This window comes from Cinclus cinclus, chromosome 25, assembly GCF_963662255.1.
Source record: "Cinclus cinclus chromosome 25, bCinCin1.1, whole genome shotgun sequence".
In the NCBI taxonomy this organism is placed as follows: domain Eukaryota; kingdom Metazoa; phylum Chordata; class Aves; order Passeriformes; family Cinclidae; genus Cinclus; species Cinclus cinclus.
In genome coordinates, this window is record NC_085070.1 from 943736 (window position 1) to 963244 (window position 19509).

General features: G+C 45.9%; 1 protein-coding gene across 2 annotated transcripts in view; it reads left to right on the forward strand.

The window, feature by feature from the left end:
* ARHGAP32 (Rho GTPase activating protein 32) overlaps positions 1-19509 on the forward strand; it is a 145509-nt gene that overhangs the window by 59105 nt on the left and 66895 nt on the right. For both annotated transcript variants that reach the window (XM_062508565.1, XM_062508564.1), the window contains exons 6-9: positions 12061-12198; positions 14100-14192; positions 15700-15822; positions 17905-17982. In XM_062508565.1, coding sequence (XP_062364549.1) covers positions 12061-12198; positions 14100-14192; positions 15700-15822; positions 17905-17982 — 432 coding nt within the window. The remainder of the gene's footprint in view (positions 1-12060; positions 12199-14099; positions 14193-15699; positions 15823-17904; positions 17983-19509) is intronic.

Genomic DNA, 19509 nt, shown 5'->3' on the forward strand with positions numbered 1-19509 from the left:
TGTTCCTGTTTTTTTGTTCTAGCAGGGGCTGTGTTTGCTTTGATGGATGGAATCGGGTCCCTGGTGCACCAGAGGAAGACATTGCCCCAAACCTCAGCCACTTGTCCCAGCTCTGCCCTGCAGGAGATTCGAGCTGAGCACCTTCTGTTTGAAGAGCAGGATTTGCCAAGCTCTGAAGGCATCTCCATCCCACATTTCCTGTGCAATAATGTGTGTTCAAGGACACAGGAGGGAAGGCCAGGAAAAACAGGCTCCAAGGAGGAAGAGCAGGCAGGACTCCCCATCCTGGGTGATTTGTGGGGAGGAGAGAGTGGAAGATACTTCCCACAGGGGAGATGTCTTAGTCAGAGGAACAACATCTCAAGTGTGGTATGCTGGTGCTGGCTGCCTGGGATAGTCCAGGCTGGAACCACAAGTTGCTTGCAGGAGGATTTTTGAGTCAAACAGTCAAAAATTTGTCGAGTCATCACAGATTCTGTGTGCTTTATATACTTACAGAAATGAGGAGAGGGGAAAGCTTCCTTGTCTTTGTTAAAGGGATATATCTACGTGGAGCATCCAGGTGGATCCTACCCAGTGCAAAATTTATTTTCAGAATGTGTGTTAACTGCCTTCTCCATGTCTATATACGATTTTCTACCTTGATTTAGGATTTTACAAAACAAAGCAAAAGCAGTTAGTGGATGCTTTTATTAAACAGTGAATTTTCACATGATGCAGCCTCCTGTCCCTACCTGTGTGTCCTCATCCCTTGGTCAGGGCCAGGCTGTGTGTGCTCAGGGCTCATAAAAGCTGCTCTGCTTTCAGTTCCATAAAAATTCTGCTCACCAGATGACCTTTCATGGCCTTACCCCTGCCTTGTTTTCTGTTCTTCTTTTCTGCCTCTTGGCACCACTTGCCTGAAGATGACCGGGGAAATGAAATTTCCATTGACAGGTTGTCTGTGAGTTCTGTCCTCATGTATGCAGGTGTTTGGAAATGGAATCATGGAATGTTTGAGTTGGAGAAGAACTTGCAGTTCCACCCACTGCCATGGGCAGGGACACCTTCCACTAGACCGGGCTGTTCCAAGCCCCATTCTGGGATGGGAAAGCCACATCTTCTCTGAGTAACAAATCCTAGGTATTTTGAAAATCCACAAAACCTTTTTAAAACCTGCCCATGGCCTTTCTGGCTTGGATATTTCTACCCCATCCTTCCAGATGTTCGCACATGTTGAAACCTCTGTCCTAACCTTTTCTCAGGTGTTCAGGGCTGTTTCACATCAGGCAAAAGAGAGCAGAAGAATTCCTTGTTTCCACCCTGCTAATGCATCGCTCCACGTGCTATGCTCTGGTGGATCTGAGGTCATATACTCCATGCCTCCTGCTCCCAGCAGCAGTAAATAAAAACGAAGTGACAGTGACAGTGAGAATTAATCAAGAATGCTTGAAGCTGGCAGGCAGCCTGCAGGGTGCTGCTGGGCTGTGCCCAGACCTCAGGAGATCCCAAAGCCAAGGTAGAGGGGCTTTGAAACACCTGGCTCTGTTCCAGGCTTTGGGGAAGTAAACTGCCATCTGTAGGGGTTGGATTACATCTGAACTACATAATTAACATCTGTTACTCTGTAGCTGGCATGGTAACACTGAAGGATGAATTCATTTACTAATTGGGATAGTAGTTATTAAGGACAAGGGTTTGACTGGCTGATATTCAGAGTTTTCCTGCAGAATTGGGTAGGGCAACACACCCATCCAGCAGGGTGAGCAGATTCACCATACCCTTTGCTTAGCCTACGGTTTTGTCCTGGGATCTTTAATTCTCACATGGAGTGCTTGAGGTTGCAAAAGCCCTCCCAGACTATTGAGTCCACTCTGTGACTGATCTCCACTTTGTCACCAGCCCAGAGCACTGAGTGCCACATCCAGGCCTTCCTTGGACACTCCAGGAACCTCCCTGGGCAGCCCCTTCCAATGCCTGACCACCCTTTCCAGGAAAATCCTCCTGGTGTGCAACCTGGCCTTCCCCTGGCACAGTTTCAGGCCATTTCCTTTTGTCCTGTTTGGACCTGTCATCTTGGAAGTGTCAGTTTTAAAGCAAAAGGGATTTTTGTCCCATCCAGGAGCAGCACTGCACTTTTGTCCCAACTGCATCCATGTGTCCTGGGGCTCTGGGGTTCCCTTCCCTGCTGATGGGACTGCTCCTTCAGCCCCAGCCAGGGCAGATGCACTGCTCTGCTGTGGAGATCCATCCACTGCTAACAAGATACGAAAAATTACTGTCACCCTTAAACTTTGGTCTTTAATTGCTCCATTCATGGCTCTCTTTGGACTTTCATTTTCTCTATTTAATTATTTAAGTGTGTATTGTGACAGAGATGGAGTCAGCGCTTTCTTAACTCTGGATGCATGAGATGCAAAACCAGGGTTGTAGTTGTGTATGGATTTTGAATGGAATAATTTATTTATAGAATGACATTGCAGAAATAAGAGCTGTTGTGGAGCTGTTGGTGCTAAAGCACATTTTTTCAGCCAGTGCAAATGTAGGTGCACTTCAAGCCATCCCCTCAGCATGCCAGGGACAGAGGCTTTCTCTGCTCAAACTCAAGGGGAGAAATGCTCTGGGGAATTTATTTGAGGTGGGTTTTGCTGGGGAAAGAGGGTATCTGAAAATAACCTCCTCAAGAAAGTAGCCTCCCGGCTCATCAGACCTGCATGAGGCTGAGCTGCTGGGCAGTTCATGGTCAAAGGGAATGTGAGTGATAATAACAACTTCAGATGTTTTTCCCTGCTGGAAACCCCCCAGCTGAGGGGAAGGGCCAGTCCCTGCTCTAGGGAGGCACAATGAGCAAGAGGGAAAATCATTTTTCAGGATAAAGTGCAGTATCACATCAAAGTGCTGCCCTGAAAGGGTTTTTGTGAGCAGCAAAGGCTCTCATAATTCCATAATAGTTTGTTAATGTTGTGTCCTTAGGGTGTTTTGCCTTCAGACAGAAAACAAGCCCAGAATTAGAGATCTCTGCTTGTCCCCAGACTGTGCTGTGGGCTGTGGCAGTGAGGGTGGCTGCAGAAATACATGGGGACAGGAGGACTATGATGGGTCTTGGCAGGGCTCCCGACCCTCATGTGGTGCTTTGGAGATGAGGCTGGGCCTGGCCGCAAATTGAAGGGGACACTTGGGTAGTTCTGATGAGACACTGAGTCCTCCCTACAACTGAGCAAGTGCAGATGCTCTGCAGAGGAGCCCTTTGCCTACAATTCACTTGTTTTACAGCTTTTCCAAGAGCAGGGCTTGGTTCAAGTCCAGAATGAGAGGAGGGTTGTGGTGGATATTCTTTCCTGCCTTGATGTTTATTCCTCATGGGGAGGTTTGCTGTGCACACATTCTCAATACCTGTTTACCTGGGAAAAGTGACAGACTGTTGGGACAAATAATCTAAAACAGTTTCATCCAGTTCCATCCTCTGCAAAGCTGCTCTGATCAGCAGGTGATGCTGGGTGTAGGAGACTTGAGGAGCTATCAGGAGACTGCCTAGGTGAGCAGTTGTGATGCTCAGCCTCAGGCTAGGTGAAGTTCATGCACCTTGGAACAGCATCTGCACTTCCAAATAACAGATTCACTGCATATAAAATGCAGAGCAGGCAGGTTAGGAAAGGATGGTTTCAAAAAGGCTCTGTCAAGGCATGGAAACCACATAAAAATAAACAGTCTGTGTGTAAAGGCTGAATCATTGACTCATGGAGTCATTTAGGGTGGAAAAGACCTCCAAAATCACGGAGTTTAACCTTTGCCACAGCACTGCCAAGTCACCACCAATCCATGTCCCCAAGTGCCACATAAACATGCTTTTTTAACTCTTCTGGGGACTGTGACTCTACCCACCACTTCTCTGGGCAGCCTCTGCCAGGGCTTGAAAACCTTTTTCTTTAAAATAATTCAGCCTAATATCCAACCTAACCCTCCTTAGGGCTTCTTGTCCTAAAGATACTTCAATGGTAAATCAAAGATGCATAATTTTCACTGTTTGTAGCAAATATTTACTGGCAGAGAGCTAGGTGGCAAAATTCACAATCCCAACAGTTTTCTGAAGTTCTCTCCTGCGAGTTACACTGAGTGCACATGGATTATTAAACTGATATTCTGAGGATAATTTGTAATAGAGCTGTCTGGGTAATAAAAAGGCTGAGAGTGCCACTGTAGCACTCAGTGAATAGAGGTGCTTTGCCCAACTGCATGTTACATTAAAATAAATTTTGTTTAGCAGTCACAGAATTCTCAGGGGGAACCTGATTTAAGCTTGTTCCTTATCTTGTTGGGGCCTTCCCAGAGTTACAGAGCCAGTTTGGGTCCCAGGTTTGTTAAAATGCACGGAGCAGGTGTTTGTTGTCACTCTGAGTTGTGTCATTCTGAGGATGTGCCACAGGCTGAGGGATGGAGGCATCACAAATAAACACAGGCTGTATTTCCCAGGACAGTAGAGCAGGTTTGCCACCAAGGGCTCAGGTTTTGACAGATCAGGAAAGACTTTCTATTTTCCAAACGGTGCATTTTTAACTCATCTGTGGGTTTAAAACTGTGCCTTGATTTCAGACGTTGCGGTTTACATTTTTAAAAGCCCTCATCAGGGACACTGGATATTGAAATTGGTCTATCTTAAATATTTCATCTCCCAGGTCTTGGCACCACTTTTCACTCTTTCTTTGTAAAACTGATGGCTGCAGCTGCTTTTCCATTTTGGCTCCAGCTTTGTTCACAAAACCTCCCCATGGCTGCTTCTGTTTCTTGTGCTTTCTCAAAATTATTTCACCCTTCCAACCTCGGTCCTTGAAGCTTGATCAGCTGCATCTGTAACACCCCTGCTTGCAGATCTTTTCCCTGGAAACACTCATGGCCTTTATCTCCAACCTTGCCCAGAGGCATTTCTTACACTGTTAGTGGTATTTTCCAAACACTGGTAGTGTTGCTTCAGTCCCGGTCGTCAGGATGAACAGAACTGGAAGGGAGCAGTGTCAGATACAGCCAGGTTTCCTTGTTTCCGTGCTCTTGAGTGTCTGTTGTTTGTAAGTAATGTGGTGGGTGTCTGGTCTGTGGCATAGCAGTCCTAACAGGGTCATGGGGGAGTTTTCAAATGAAGTGTTTTGGATTTGGACCTACAACAAAAAGTCTCTTTTCTCCTTGGTAGTTTTGTAGTTTTGTTTCTACAAAAACATGCTTCTGTGCTCCGAACAATTAATTTTATATATATATATATGTGTGTGTATATATATACATATATATATATATATATATATATACAAGTCAGCTGTTTGCTTCCATGATCTGGTTGAGAAATGAGATTTCAGAAAATTGAGATCTCTGTCTGCCAAAGCCGCTGATGTTGTAGGTGACCTCAGGCAAGGAATTCAGGAAGTTTTTGGAAATAGGAAAAAGGGTGAATGGCTTCCCATTAACAGGGCGCAGGGTTATATGGAATATTGGGAAGGAATTCCTCCCTGTCAGGGTGACGAGCCCTGGCACAGGGTGCCCAGAGCAGCTGTGGCTGCCCCTGGATCCCTGGCAGTGTCCAAGGCCAGGCTGGACATTGGGGCTTGGAGCAGCCTGGGATAGTGGAAGGTGTCCCTGCCCATGGCAGAGGTGGGACTAGATGGGATTTAAGGTTCCTCCCAACCTAAGCCACCCTGGGATTCTGTCATTTTCTTTTCTATTGCTTTAATAACCTCAGGCAAGTAATTTTCAAAGTTGTTTTTTTTTTTTTTTCTTTTACTCTAAAGGCTGGTGGTGGCTGCTGGCTTTGATGGAACTCTCCTGCTGGCTTTGATGGAACTCTCCTCTGTGGTTGAGTGCAGAGTAGTTTGTGGCACATATGGGCTGTGGGGTAAGGAGGGAGCCGCATTTAATGCCTGCATTGTCCATGCAATCATTTGTAGCTGTACATACACCCCCTCACTGCCCTGCTACCTGGAGGATGGTGGAATTTCAGTTCCCTTCCCTGAGCTCCGCCTTTTCGCTCTTAAGGGTTTTGTTTGAGAGCTCCAAGCTCCCATGTCACAAGTGTAATTTTCTGAAGTGCAGAAAAGCAGCCCCCCCATGCTGTGCCTGCTGTCCCCTCACCCCTGACCCACTGCTCCATGGTGGAATTTTACTAAAGAGATGATGGATATGGAACTGTTTGAATTACAGCATGTCAGGAGAGCAGGGATTTCACTCACATGTAAATCCTGGGTTGAGCTCAAGTTCTGTCAGGCTGCCATTCAGAAATTGGCTGGTTCTGGGGGCAAAAATGGCTCTTAGGGTTTCAGGCACTCTTTGTGTTGGGTTATCTCACTGGGCTCCTACTCCTCTGTACCTGTACAAAACCACTCAGCCCCAAAATCTGAGCCAGGTGTTTATTTACTGCTGGCAAAGCTGTTCCTCTGTCACACAGAAACCACTGGAGCTCATGGCTCATGTCCCCTTCTCCCCCAGAGAACCACACACACCTGAGGGGGTGATTTCCCAAATAGTGAGGACAGACAGGATGACACTGCTGTCACTCAGACCCAGCCCTGTGTCCCCATGTGTGCTTTGGGGGCTCCTATCTGTAATTGGAATCCAGCAGCACAACAAAATCTAATTTTCAGGGGAAAAAGCTGCAGTGTTTTCCATTAAAATCCCTTTTTTTCCTAGTGACTGCAATTAATTGATAATAAACTGATAATTAATGCTGAGAGATTATTTTATGCTTTGGAATAAGGCTAATAAGGATTCAACACATAAATATAGCAAATTTTCTCCTCTGCCTTGTGCTCTGTCCATTTGTATATTCCCTCCATCTTGTGCTTGTTCCTCCCTTGTGTCCATGTGCTGTGCTTCCAGCTGGAGTGCTGAAGTTTTGGTGTTTAATTCAGAAATAAAGTACTTTTATGTTGCCTTAGTGCAAACCCTCCTTAAGTTTTAAAGATTTCCAATTTCCTTCAAGTTAGAATAACACACCAGAAGTCATGGAATCACTTTGGTAAACAAATATAAGTATAGATAAAGTGACCTAAGGCACCAGCTAAAAACACTTCCTGGGTGAACTCCCCAGGATGGATCTATCTTGCTTTTTGTTTTGACTAAATCTCTAATCCATTTTCCACTGTGACTTGAAACATGAAAGGGCTGAAGGGTCAGGCTGGAATAACATACAGAGCCTGAGCCCCAGACAGAGTAAGAGTCACCCATGGCAGAGTTAACCTCTCCTGCTGGGTGCTGCTGCCTTTCCAGCTATTTAATCTGTGGTGTTTTCTTACTGAGGGGTCACTCTGAAGTGACTTTTGCCTTATACTTTCATCTCATTTTCTGCTCTTGCTCTCCATGTGGGTTCAGGAGAACATCCATGTGTTCTCTCTGAGGAAGTAAGCATTTCAACCAGAAGAGAAAGGTCTATCCTTGTCTTAAAATAAATAAATCATAAGTGCTGTAGAGCAAACCCAGTCAGAATGTGGGACAGGAATGTTGTGTGTGCTGGAACTCAGTGGCAGCCTGGCTGGCTTGGAGAGGGATTGATGGACAGGATGTAGTCCTGTCTGCTGACATGGAGAGAAATCCAGCTGGAAACAGGAGTTTTTCTTACATGTCAGGAAGATCTATAAATCTTTAACACAAAATTCTAGCATCTAAGTTTTGTGAATGGATGCTACCACAAATCCTGGCAGCAGCTGGGACCTCTCTTGCAGGCTGGGTGCCTCTAGGTGTTGCTCAGGGCACAGCAGGAAGAGTTACTTCTGCTAGATGCTGAGTGGAACCAGTTAAACCCACTTATAAATATTCCAGTATGGAAGTGGCCTGGACGTAGGGGAGCCCTGCTTAGAAACAAGCACAGTTCTTGTGCTGATAATTGAATTGTTTAAGGGATGAGGGAGCACAGGGAGGCTTTGAGTGTGGGAATGAAAATGCAGGGAATGGTTTAAAATTGCTTCCTCTCAGATTTGCAGTGGGTAATGTCTGTCTGTTGGTAATGAAGCCATCACTGAGCTGGAGAAATCGGGATGGGCTTGGGAAGAATGGGAACGGGAGCAGCGCTGCTGCTTTGCTCAAGTGCCACAGGGTTGGGCTGAGCTTAAGGGAGTAGGAAACTACTCCAAGCTGTGGCTGCTCAATCCTCCACAGGCCATTTGATCAGCAGAGCTAAAAATATTCCATGTGGAGCTGGGCTCTGGATCTCTGTCCCTCCCAATCTCCTCCCGTGCCAAGTGAAGCCTGGGAGCATCTCTGATCTGTGATCTTGCAGTGGTGGTGCCACTGATGAACAGTTCAAATCTCTGCCTCACTGGAAATTAAACCATCAGTTCAGTAATCTACAATCATTTCTTTAGCATGACACTTCTCCTTGCTTTGGAAAAAAAATCAGCAGCTCTGTGCAGAGGCTGAAATCTCACCATGTCCTCATCATACTTTTAATCCTATCCAGCAGAGTAAGAGAGAACGGATCAGGATGGAACAAGAGTAGGCATGAGACCAGATTTTCCATTCTGTGAGAAGTTCTAGATTTGTCATGATGCATTTCATTGTGAATGTATCTGTAAAAAGAAATTTCAAAAACTACATTAATTTTCTTTTTAGGAGGAACATGTTTTTAAGTGGTCATTTTTTCTTTCTAAATATCCTGAAACTATTTAATGGCATTATTGAAATCTTCACCTGATATTTGATTTCTTATTTTAAAGAACTTTGTCATAGCCAGGTTTGCAGTTGAAGGTCTGAATCTGGGAAATCACTCTGTGCTTATCTTCACCTCTTGTGTCCCACTGAAGTGAATGGGATTTAAGCTTGTGCTTCTGTAAATCAGGATCATTAATAAATAAAGAAATGAAAAGTAATTATTGAATTAAAAAATTAGAGGCTGATCAAAAATTTATTTGAACAACAGTTTATGGAAATCATTAAAATCATGAAGAAGACATTTTTGCCATATGGATGTTGAGTGCCTGAAGTACCATAAATGTTGAGCTTTGCTATAAAACACAGTTGACAACACAAGACCAACTTAACAGGAACTTAATTGTGTCTAATATTTTATTAAGTCTGTAAATTTAAAAAAATAATCCTTTTGCCAAACCTTCCTGGCACTTGAGAATTTGCAGGAAAGGGGAGCAAGGTGTACAATTTTTATATTGGTATAGGGAAACCTTTGTAGTGCTTTGGGTCTGGGATGAGGCTGCTGCTTTTGCTGTGCCTTTCTGGGAGTCTGGCTGGGAGAATCCAGACTTTGCTTTCCTGTGATTCGTGCTGGGGATCTAAAGGGAAACACTAAATACTGTCCAGTTCCTTCCTCAATTGCTGCTGTAATTCCTTCCTGTAAAGTTAATTGCATCCCATGTAAATGTGGCTTAAAAATTTGTCACTCAAGTTCCAAATCTGCAAAAAACTTTGTCACTCAGGCTCCAAATCTGCAAAAAACTATGCTTAATACAACTTGAAGTCCAACCTAAAACATGGGAGCTTTTTGAAATAAGTTACGGCAAGCTTAAAATTGTAGAATATTGGTAAATACTCCTGTTTAGGGTGTTGGAATAACATTCTTCTGCGTGGAAACGTGTGTTACTGCTCCTGAAGTGCTGCTCTGTGCCAGCACAGCCTGTGCATGCTCACTCTGAGTGAGACAGGAATTGGCAGCCCCATTCCCAGAAAGTAGAGGAGCAGGTGCTGAGCTCTACTGAGAAACGTGACAGCACCTGAGGAACAGCTGGAGCTGTGCCACGAGAGGTTTAAGTTGGATTTTGGGGAATGGCTCTTCCCCCAGAGGGTGCTGGCACTGCCTAGACTCCCCAGGGAATGGGCACAGCCCCGAGGCTGCCAGAGCTCCAGGAGTGTTTGGACAGCGCTGCCAGGGATGCTCAGGGTGGGATTGTTGGAGGTCTGTGCAGGGCCAGGATTTGGACTGTTGATCCTTGTGGGTCCAACTCAGGATATTCCATGAAGTATCCTATGATCCTATCCTATGATCTTTTTGCACAAGAGCCTGACATCCACAATCCTAGGCTGGGAATGGTGATGAGGTTCTGGTCTCCAGGCATCTCCAGCATCCCTCTGCTGGAGCCTGGGCTGCTGGCTGGGATAGCTCAGGGATAGCTCAGGGATGGCAGAGCTGTGGGAGAGCTCTGCTGGTTGCTTAGCAGCTGCGAGCTGCAGTTTGGAGGTGCAGGAGCCAAGGATCCCTGTTCCCTTCCCGCGCTCCGGCTCTGCTGCCTGCCCTCCAGGAGCCTCCCGTGGGACCAGAGACACTGCTGGTGTGGGGTAAGCTGTCCCTGCTCATCCATCACCTTTTCCTGCTGCTCTGATGGTGTGCGATGGGCTGAGAGAGGCTGATCCTGCACACCCTGGCACAGCAGGGGCTGACCCAGCTCTGCCTCCCAGCTGCATTTAACTCTTGGTGCCCTCATCCATGGCAACCAGACTGCAAAGCTACAGGCCAGCCTTTAAAATTAAATGTAACAGAATTAGTGACAGGTTTAGGATTGTCTGACAGATCATTTTGTTGTTTGGGAGGTCATGGAGGAATGAAATGCCCGATTTGGTGACAGAGGCAGATCCAGGATCGCAGCGATTTCTCAGGCTGCTGTTCTCTACATTGGGGACTGAGCCTTGAAGGTCACACTGTCAGCTCAGTGAGAGACCAAGAATCCCTTAATTGCAAAAGATGGAGAAATGGGGAAGGCTGACAGCTCCCTGAACATAATTAGCCTTGCATTCCTGGTTTTATTTTTCTCCTTTAGACAAAAAGTGAAATGATTTCCACATTATGGAGATCATTTATCCTGTGTAGGTGCCTCTTTATAGGACTGTGAAATATGGTGATTTCTCATAAACTGAAAGCAGAGGTTACAGTCACATTGTGGAGTTCTCTTAAATCATTGGGAATGTAGCTGGATTAGAGGGTTTGTATCTGCAATTGCCTCGCAGGCTTTGGATATTTAACATAAAACTGATGCTTATAACTTTGCTGACAAAGAAATCAGTGTAGAGGAATTACGATTGGGAATTCATAATAGGCCATGCCTTTTGTGTCCCAGGGGAGCAAGCACCTGGCAGAGCCCTGCCAGCCACGCACAGCAGTCAGCATTTACAGCTCTGTCCCCTGTTGTGTCCCCCTGACACCACACATCCCCTGCTCTCTGCTCCACCTTCAGGCATCCCTGTGTCCTTCCGGTCCTTGGCACTGCCTCTGAGTGCCCCTGTAACCCACAGCAATCTAATTCTGTGATTCTTTCCACATCCCTGGAAGTGTCCAAGACCAGGCTGGACAGGGCTTGGAGCAAACTGGGACAGGGGAAAGTGTCCCTGCCCATGGCAGGGGTGGGACTGGATGGGCTTTAAGTTCCCTTCTATCTCGAACTATTCCAGGATTCTGTGATCAATGACCCTTCATAAAGTGCTTTGACCTGTAAACTGCTGATTACTACAGCATTTTTTTATTGATCATAATATGCCATGGAGCATTTAAAAGTCATCACTAGATATTAAAAGCTTCACAAAGCAAACTGTTCTGTGCTGCCACAGTCCCTTCCTTGTCCCCTGGAGCAGCCTGTATCTTGTCTATATTTTAATTGGGGAAATCATACGCTGTCAGGAGTAAATCTGCAGCTAGAACTGTTTGTTGTGGATTGTTTTCTTAATTCAGCTGAAGGTTTGCCTGGGGCACCTGGCCAAAATTTTGCAAGCTTCAATCCTGCCTTCAGATCTTTGGGTTTATATGCTTCTATCTGTTTGGAATCTAATTTCACGCTGTTTATACAACCACTTGGTGATTTACATTTGTGAGAGGCCACCTTGTGTAGAAAAATGCTACAAAATCCTTGTAAGACAGGTGGAAGTTAAAGCTCTGGATGGGTCTCATGATGCTGGGCCACATCCAAACCCACGGTTACATAAATAAAACAGGACCACTAACAGCTGGTTTGAGCATGAATGGCTGCTGCAAATTAAAACGTGAAAATGTGGCCCAGGCACTTCGATGGCTTTCAGATGTTTTAAGGAGAAAGTGCTATTTCTGCTCAAATTTCCCTTGCTAACCCTCATGCTGAGGAGCTGCTGACAGTGTGGCTGTGTTTGTGTGTGCAGGGCAGGAGCTGGATCGTGAAGAGGAGCTATGAGGATTTCCGGGTGCTGGACAAACACCTCCACCTGTGCATCTACGACCGCCGCTTCTCGCAGCTGGCAGAGCTGCCCCGCTCTGATGCCCTGAGGGACAGCCCCGAGGTAAGGACAGCCCCGAGGTAAGGACAGCCCCTGGGGAACCCAGAGCACAGGCACCACCCAGACACTGCGATTTGCTCAAGGAATGACCTCAGGGGAGCAAGTTCTTGGTGGAAAGGGCTTGTCAGACATTAGGAGGGGCTGCCCAGGGCAATGGTGGAGCCACCATCCCTGGAAGCGTTCAAAAGTGTGTGGGTGTGGCACTTGGGGACATGGTTTAATGGTGGGCTTAGAGGCTTTCCAGCCTCAGCAATTCCATGTATTTCTAGTACAGAGTAGTTTTAATAGCAGCCTGGGTTACATTTGAAAATCGTCTACTATTAATAAAGTCAGTGTTTTTCACCCCTCATTTCAACTATCTAAAAGGAAATGTCCTGCAAGTTCAGACAAACTGACTGAGCTCCTGAATCTGGAATGGTCATTGAATGTCAAAACACAGCTGTCCTTAGATATGAATTTGATTTTCCTTTGGAAACTTTGTCAGTGATGTTGGTATTTAATGGCTTAGTGTTACCAACTCAACATTGCCAGGAAATCATGCTGCCTAAGGCTGCAGCGCTGCAAGAGCAGTCCCATTTGGAGTGCTAGGCTTCCATTTTAAACTGCCTGTTCCTGAACTGTTTTTTAAGAGCATTTGCATTAGTGTGTTATTTAAATGGTCTTTAAAAAGCCCTTTTTCCTCAATGACATTTTTTTTTTCCCCCTTAAGGAGATACTTTTCATTTCTTGGCTTACTGTCTTCACCTGGAGTAAGATGAGCTGAAATTACCTCAGCTTCTCTCTGCTGATAATTGAAAGATTTATTCATCTCCAGAAAAATCTCCTGGAAAGCAGCAGGTGAATCTTGGCTGCGTCATTTTGGAGGACATGGACACTGAAATTAGTACCCCCTGGAATTTACAGGGTGTTTGCTATGGAATTTAAGGAGCTGATCATGCAGCCCCATCACTCAGCAGAGAGACTGATTTATCACTTGCTTTGGCTTCACACAGGGTATTTCTGAGGAGGATTTAAAGTTTCAATTCAGCACAAGCAGCAATATGCAGGACAATGAATTCCTGGTTTATTTTTAATTAGATTTTAGGCATTCCTATCTCTTGCATCCTTACTTGTACCACTGATTTGATTGGACTTTAGAGCATGAGCCTGAAAATCTGCATTCTGTCTACAAGCACAGAGGATGTGAAGATGCTGAACAGCTCTGCTGCTCTGTGAAATGTAACTCTGCAGCTGTGGGGTTTCTCATAATATATTTTTTATTTTGAATTGGCCACATTGGAACAGATGTTTGATGAAAACAATGTTTGAGACAGTCCTACAGATTCTGGGCTACAATGCTGCTTTATACCACTGTCACTGTGAGACTTTGGAAAGACCTCAGTGGCTTCTCTGTAATAAAAACTAGTTTACTGTTACAGAAGGGAAATGGCAAAAACCCCCTCTTCTTCTATTTTTAAACCCCTCTTCTACTGCTTGAAATACGACTCTTTGGCCAGGGGGTCAGTTTGAGTTGCCACATTCTTAAGGCTTTGCAAGCATGTGGAAGTGGCAGCCAGGGTTTTTTTCACTGAGTGGTTCTCAGGTGTTTGATGGCCTTAAGACACATGAGCTGTTTGTGTGTGAAGTAGATTTAAGGTATCTTGACAAGGGAAGTTACGAAAATCTGCATGAATCTTACAAAATGATAATGCTTCTTTATCCTTTCTTTTGATGTAATCATTATAACCCTGTGTGTAGCTTGATATCCTTTGAATGACAGAGGTACATTGATTTGCAGAAGGGAACATATCTCTGTAACTCTTGCCTGTGACAGTGGGTAATTTCTGGTCTTCCCTAAGTGTGCAGAAGGCTCTCAAAGGAAGGTGCATTAACAGAACCACTGTGTGTGTGTGTTTGTGTCCCAGCTGGTCACCCAGATGCTGATGGCTTACCTGGCTCGGCTCTCCAACATCGCAGGCAACAAGATCAACTGTGGCCCTGCCCTCACATGGATGGAGGTACAGCACAAACCTGGGCTATTCCTTGTTTCTTCACCTTGAAAATGCAGCAGGCACTCACCTGCTGTTTCCAGACCTGTTGATGACACTGAAATTCTATCCTGAAAGCTTTATTCCCTTGTTACCAGCACATAGAAGGTGTAGAACATACAGAATCAGAACCAGTAATGAGAGTTTTTTTCCCCTGGTTGCCTGAATTTTGTCTCTCAGAAACATATTGTTCCTGCTGATGTTCACAAACAGAGGTGATAGTCCCAGTGGGCTGCCTGGGAATGCTGAGTTCAGGGCTGAACCTCCCAGTGATGGGTGGCAGAAGGCTCACTTATTTCAAAGCTCGCTTATTCCTGCTCTCCATTTTGCCAAGGCCATGCTGCAAATGTCTAGAACTTGCAGAAAAAAAAACTAGAAACTTGCAGCATTTTAGAAACGCTGCACATTTCTGTAACTCATCTGTTTTTGTTACAGTGTTTCCCTGCTCTCTTGGGGTTTTTTTAATCATTTTTCCCTGTGGCAGCTCCAAACCCAGTAAATACTCTGTGCTCCTGTTGGCAGCCCTGCAGACAGAGGCAGCCTTGTGCTTGTAGTGGCACAGTTTGTGTGTTGTGAACTGCAGCTGCAGCTCTGCTTTCAGGTTTAATGGTCTTGTAGCCTTTAAACAATAGCCCTTACTGGGGGAGGGCAGGGAAGGCTGAACGAGTGTCCAGCTGTCCCTGCTCAGGCTGGCTGCAGACGTGTGGCTTTCCATCGCTGCACAGCAGGAATAGAAACAGCTATTAATAGACTGTTGCAGCTCCTTTTAAATTCTGATAAGGATTTATCAGTGTGTTTTCCTGCAATTTTCCCCACTGATATCCTTCTCACCCTGAAATCCTTTGGGATGAGAAAAATCTTGCAAAGCAGCAAAAGGAGGGAGGAAATTGTAGAGAGAAATAAGATGTAGGATTCTCAGCAACACAGTGGGCCTGGAGATCACAGCAAACCCCGTGCACATGCAGTGCAGAATAACCTTTGTGACTCACTGAGAATCCTACAAAATTTTACACAGAAATCTGAGAGTTTTGGAAGCAAGATGATGGTTGCAAGTGGGGGTGCATGTTTTTTTTAAAAAAATGAATAAAAGGGTGGGAGAAAATAGAAAACAACACTAGCTTTTGGTTTGACAGCATTTTCTCCTTCCCTCAGTGCCTCAAGCATTAATTGCACCTTGTAAAAGATTTTTGTATTGCTATGGAAAACCTCCACGATCTGGTGTTAAAGGGAGGTGCAAACCCTCACTGTGTGTGACTGTTTGTACACAAAGCTGCACCAACCCAGCATTTTTCTCCCCAGTGGATGGGCACACCTGACCTTCTGGAACCCCCCCCGAGTTGTTCTGTCTTGCTGTGCCCTCTCTCCTCGGGCCCAGGGCTGGGCTGTCTCTCTCAATCAGCTTGAAGCCTCTGTACCATTAAAATGCCTCCTCACTTGTCCTCAGCTGCCTCACAGTCCCCTGTGCTCTTTGTTTCAGATTGATAACAAGGGGAATCACCTGCTGGTCCATGAGGAGTCATCCATTAACGTCCCTGCTATTGCCGCTGCCCACGTCATTAAGAGATACATTGCTCAGGCAGCAGATGAACTGTCCTTTGAGGTAAATAAAAGCACTTGCATTCCTTGTTGTCAGCTACAGATGAGTGTAATCTGTTTGTCTGGGCCTGTGTGCCCATCAGGAATATGTCCAGACACTTCCACAATGTTTTGTGAGGTGAAGCTTGGAAGATTGAGTTAAATATTTGATCTGCAAAGAGTTGGATACAGGCAGATGTTCAGTCATCTTTAAAATACAGCTCTATTTGCCATTAGTATCTTCTGATTAACCAGCTCCTGCCAGCTCCTCTGGGCTGTCCCTGAGCAGAGCCCATGTGTTTTCTCCCCAGGATGTGTCCCTGTGTGTGTGGACGCAAGTTTCATTTCTCCTTGCCCAGGTTACACCACCTGGGTTTCTCTAAGCAAGTCCCTGTCAAGAACCATTTTTAAGAGTTTCTGCTACCATGAGAAGTAAATAACCAGACTGGCAAAGGATTGCTACTTAAAGGCTAGGTGATGAGCTAAAACTGGTCTGAAAGTCCAGCACAGCAGCTGCTGTGGAGCAAATGCCTGAATGTCAGGATGGTTTGGCTTGGGAGGGACCTTAAAACCCATCCCATTCCACCCCTTGCCATGGGCAGGCTCACCTTCTAGTACCCCATAGTAGCTCTAGGTTGCTCCATATCCCACCCAAGATCTCCAGATGAGACCCTGGAACCTTTTGGTTGTCTGGCAGTTCTGTTTTTACCCAAAAAGCAAGAATTACTGTCTGGTTGCCCTAAGCAATGGTGCTGTTTCTATAAAATGTGTGGAGGAAAACTGTGCCCTGAGGAGCTTTGTGATCACATCCTTGGTGTGCAGCACCAGAAGGCAAAATAAGGGTTATAGTCTGGTGCTGCCAGGGGTTTGTTCATGTTCAAATCAAGTATTAGTGTACTCCAAAGAACTGTGTGATCAGAGGGACGTGTGGGCACAGCAGCTCTGAGCTGGAGCCCCAGCAGCACAGGATCCAGGCTGGTTGTCAGCTTATGAGAGCACTGAAATGACACTTCCTGCTTGTACATCTTGCTCTGTGCAGAGGGGAAACTGAGGCATGTGTGGTTTCCAAGGGTATGCAGTGGGACACCTCAGCAAGACTGACACAGAACAGGATCAGGTGTTTTTACAATGCTGAGTCCTGTTCTCTAACCCAAATTATCACTGTGTTTACTATTCTAAATTACTAATGGGCAGTTGCACAAGCAGCTGACTGGGGTTTGCTCCCCAGTTCTGAGGAACATTCTCAGTGTCTCTGCTCCTGTGGTGACAGCAGTTTCCCTTATGGACATTTGCTTTGCTTTTGGTTCACTATTCCCTGGAGGAAGTAATTTCCTCACATCTCAGTCATCCCTGTCTGCAAACTGGGGATGTGTTTGTCTTTTCTGTAGAACACTTCAAGATCCATCAGTGTAAAATATCTGGTGAAAGTTGGGCATTACTGGCATGAATTTTTGCCCTAACTACCTGCAGTATTTGTTTAGGTTCTGCCCTTTCTCATTTTCTGTAACAGGGATCACACAGAGCTTAATTCAAACCAAGCCAAATTTAATATTGATTATACTGATTTCCTTTTGAACTACTGCAGTATTACATTTGTATGGGAATGAGCAAAGCCTCAGAAAACCTGTCTGGTGTCTTTGGCCATTTTACATCCCATTGCTGTAGCAGCACCTCTCTCCTCTGTTCACTTCCCAACCCTGGGGAGCTCATCTGGGGCAGTTTGGGAGCTGCAAAGGCAGCTCTTCACTCTTAGCTGTGAGAGGGAATGAGGAGACACATCAGTGCCTACAGACACGTGGATAGGGCAGGGAGTAAAAATCAGCTACTTGAGCAGATTTTTCCAAGTGTTTGACACCATCACTGCAGTTAAACCAGAACCCTTATGTAGCCCTTGCCAGGAGCCTGCTGCTGTTCAGGTCCTTTTCCTTAGGAGCAGCTGGATCCTGTGTACCGGATAATCCAGGAACTCTTACAACTCACAGCTTGGCTTAGCAAAGGTAGATGTGCAGCCACTGCAGAGTTTTGCAGTTTTTTTCAGTCCTGAGACTGTGTTTATTGGAACTGTGCTCTCCTCCTGGCTGTGACTGATGCTGTCAACCTTTTGCAGGTGGGGGACATCGTGTCTGTCATCGACATGCCACCAAAGGAGCTGACCTCATGGTGGAGAGGAAAACACGGGTTCCAGGTAGGCACCATCACAGCCATGGCACTGGGACTGGAGTAAAAGCAGGAACCTCAGTACTGTGTTCCTGGAGCTGCCATACCTGCTCAGGGTGGCTCAGTGGATGAGCAGATGTCCCTGCCTTGGGTAAGTGGACTCCTCTGGGCTGGGGCTGGAGCAGACACAGGCTCTCCACTGGAACTTCCCTTCCTCTCTCACCATGGGAAGGAGGGCTGGCCATGGCCTGTGATGGACAGCTGGCCTGATGGCAGTGGAAGCTTGTGCTGCACCCCCTCCAAGGCAGCTGACACTGTTACTCACATCATCCTCTTCCTTCCAGTAGCTAAAACCAGATCAGGCAGAACATAGAGGATTTGGAGAATTTCAGCTGATGAAACAGTGCTGCTGACTTGGACAAGCCACCCATCCATGTCTATGTTTATTGTGTGGTGTCAGTGTTTCTGGTCCCTGTAAATGTCACAGCACAGAGATGGAGACTGAATTTTCAAAAGGTCCTAGGCATACATGGGGGATAGGTACCAAACCTTGTGTGTTGAAATGGCACTGTCCTTCCAAGGAGTTTTTAATCCTTGTAAAAGCTTTAAAAGTCTCTTTTAGCTAAGCAAACCCCAGAGCCACTGGGGGTTGAGGGGACTGACTTGTGCTCTCACATTTCAGCTGCTTTCAGCCACAGGAATTTCCATCTGCAGCTGCTGTCTGTGAATGGGTGGGATGAAGAGTTTGCTCTGCAGAGGCTCAGGGTTGACCAAACACTTGTGTAATTTGGCATGGAAAGTCTTCTCAAGGCTCCTCAGGTTCTCCCTTTCTGTGCCAGAACCAACCTGTGGCCTGGCTGTTGTCAATGCCCAGCACTTGGATCTCCCAGTCCCAGCTGGATGAAGTGTAGTTACAGCACCCCAGTGCTGTCTGCTCAGCCAGGGCATGTGAGACACAGCTTTTGTTGGTTTATGTTAGGTGTGGGAGTTCAGGTGACATCTCATTTGTAGAATCAGAGCAGCATGGACATAAAATACCTGCTCTGAAATCTCATTTGATTCTAGAGTCAACACACTGGTACTACTTGAACAAGCTTCTGCTTCTGGACTGCGATGTGGCTATGCTGGACTTGTGTTCTAACCTTAGAAGCCTTAAAGCTGAATAAGCTATACTGTCATAGAATCACAGAATGGCTTGGAGTGGAAGGGACCTCAGACATCAGTTCCAACCCTCAATCAATTAAATGCTGTAATACTGCTTGGAATGATCAGCCTATGCCATGATTAACTTCCAAGTGAATCAATAAAGCAAAACAAAGCTACTCTGTGTCTGTGCCTGAGTGTGGACACTTTGCATGGGGTTTGGAATCCCTGTGTGGGATGTAGATCCCATTATTCAGTATGCGCACCATGCTTGCCAACAGGCTGACATTGGGGCCAGGTCTGGAGAACAGCACTGCTGACTAAAGGCATAGAAGCAAGGCAGCCCTTCTGCAGTTTGTCACAGCTTTGTGCCTCTCAGTCACAGCAATCCTGTTGTGCTTTCCCAGCATAA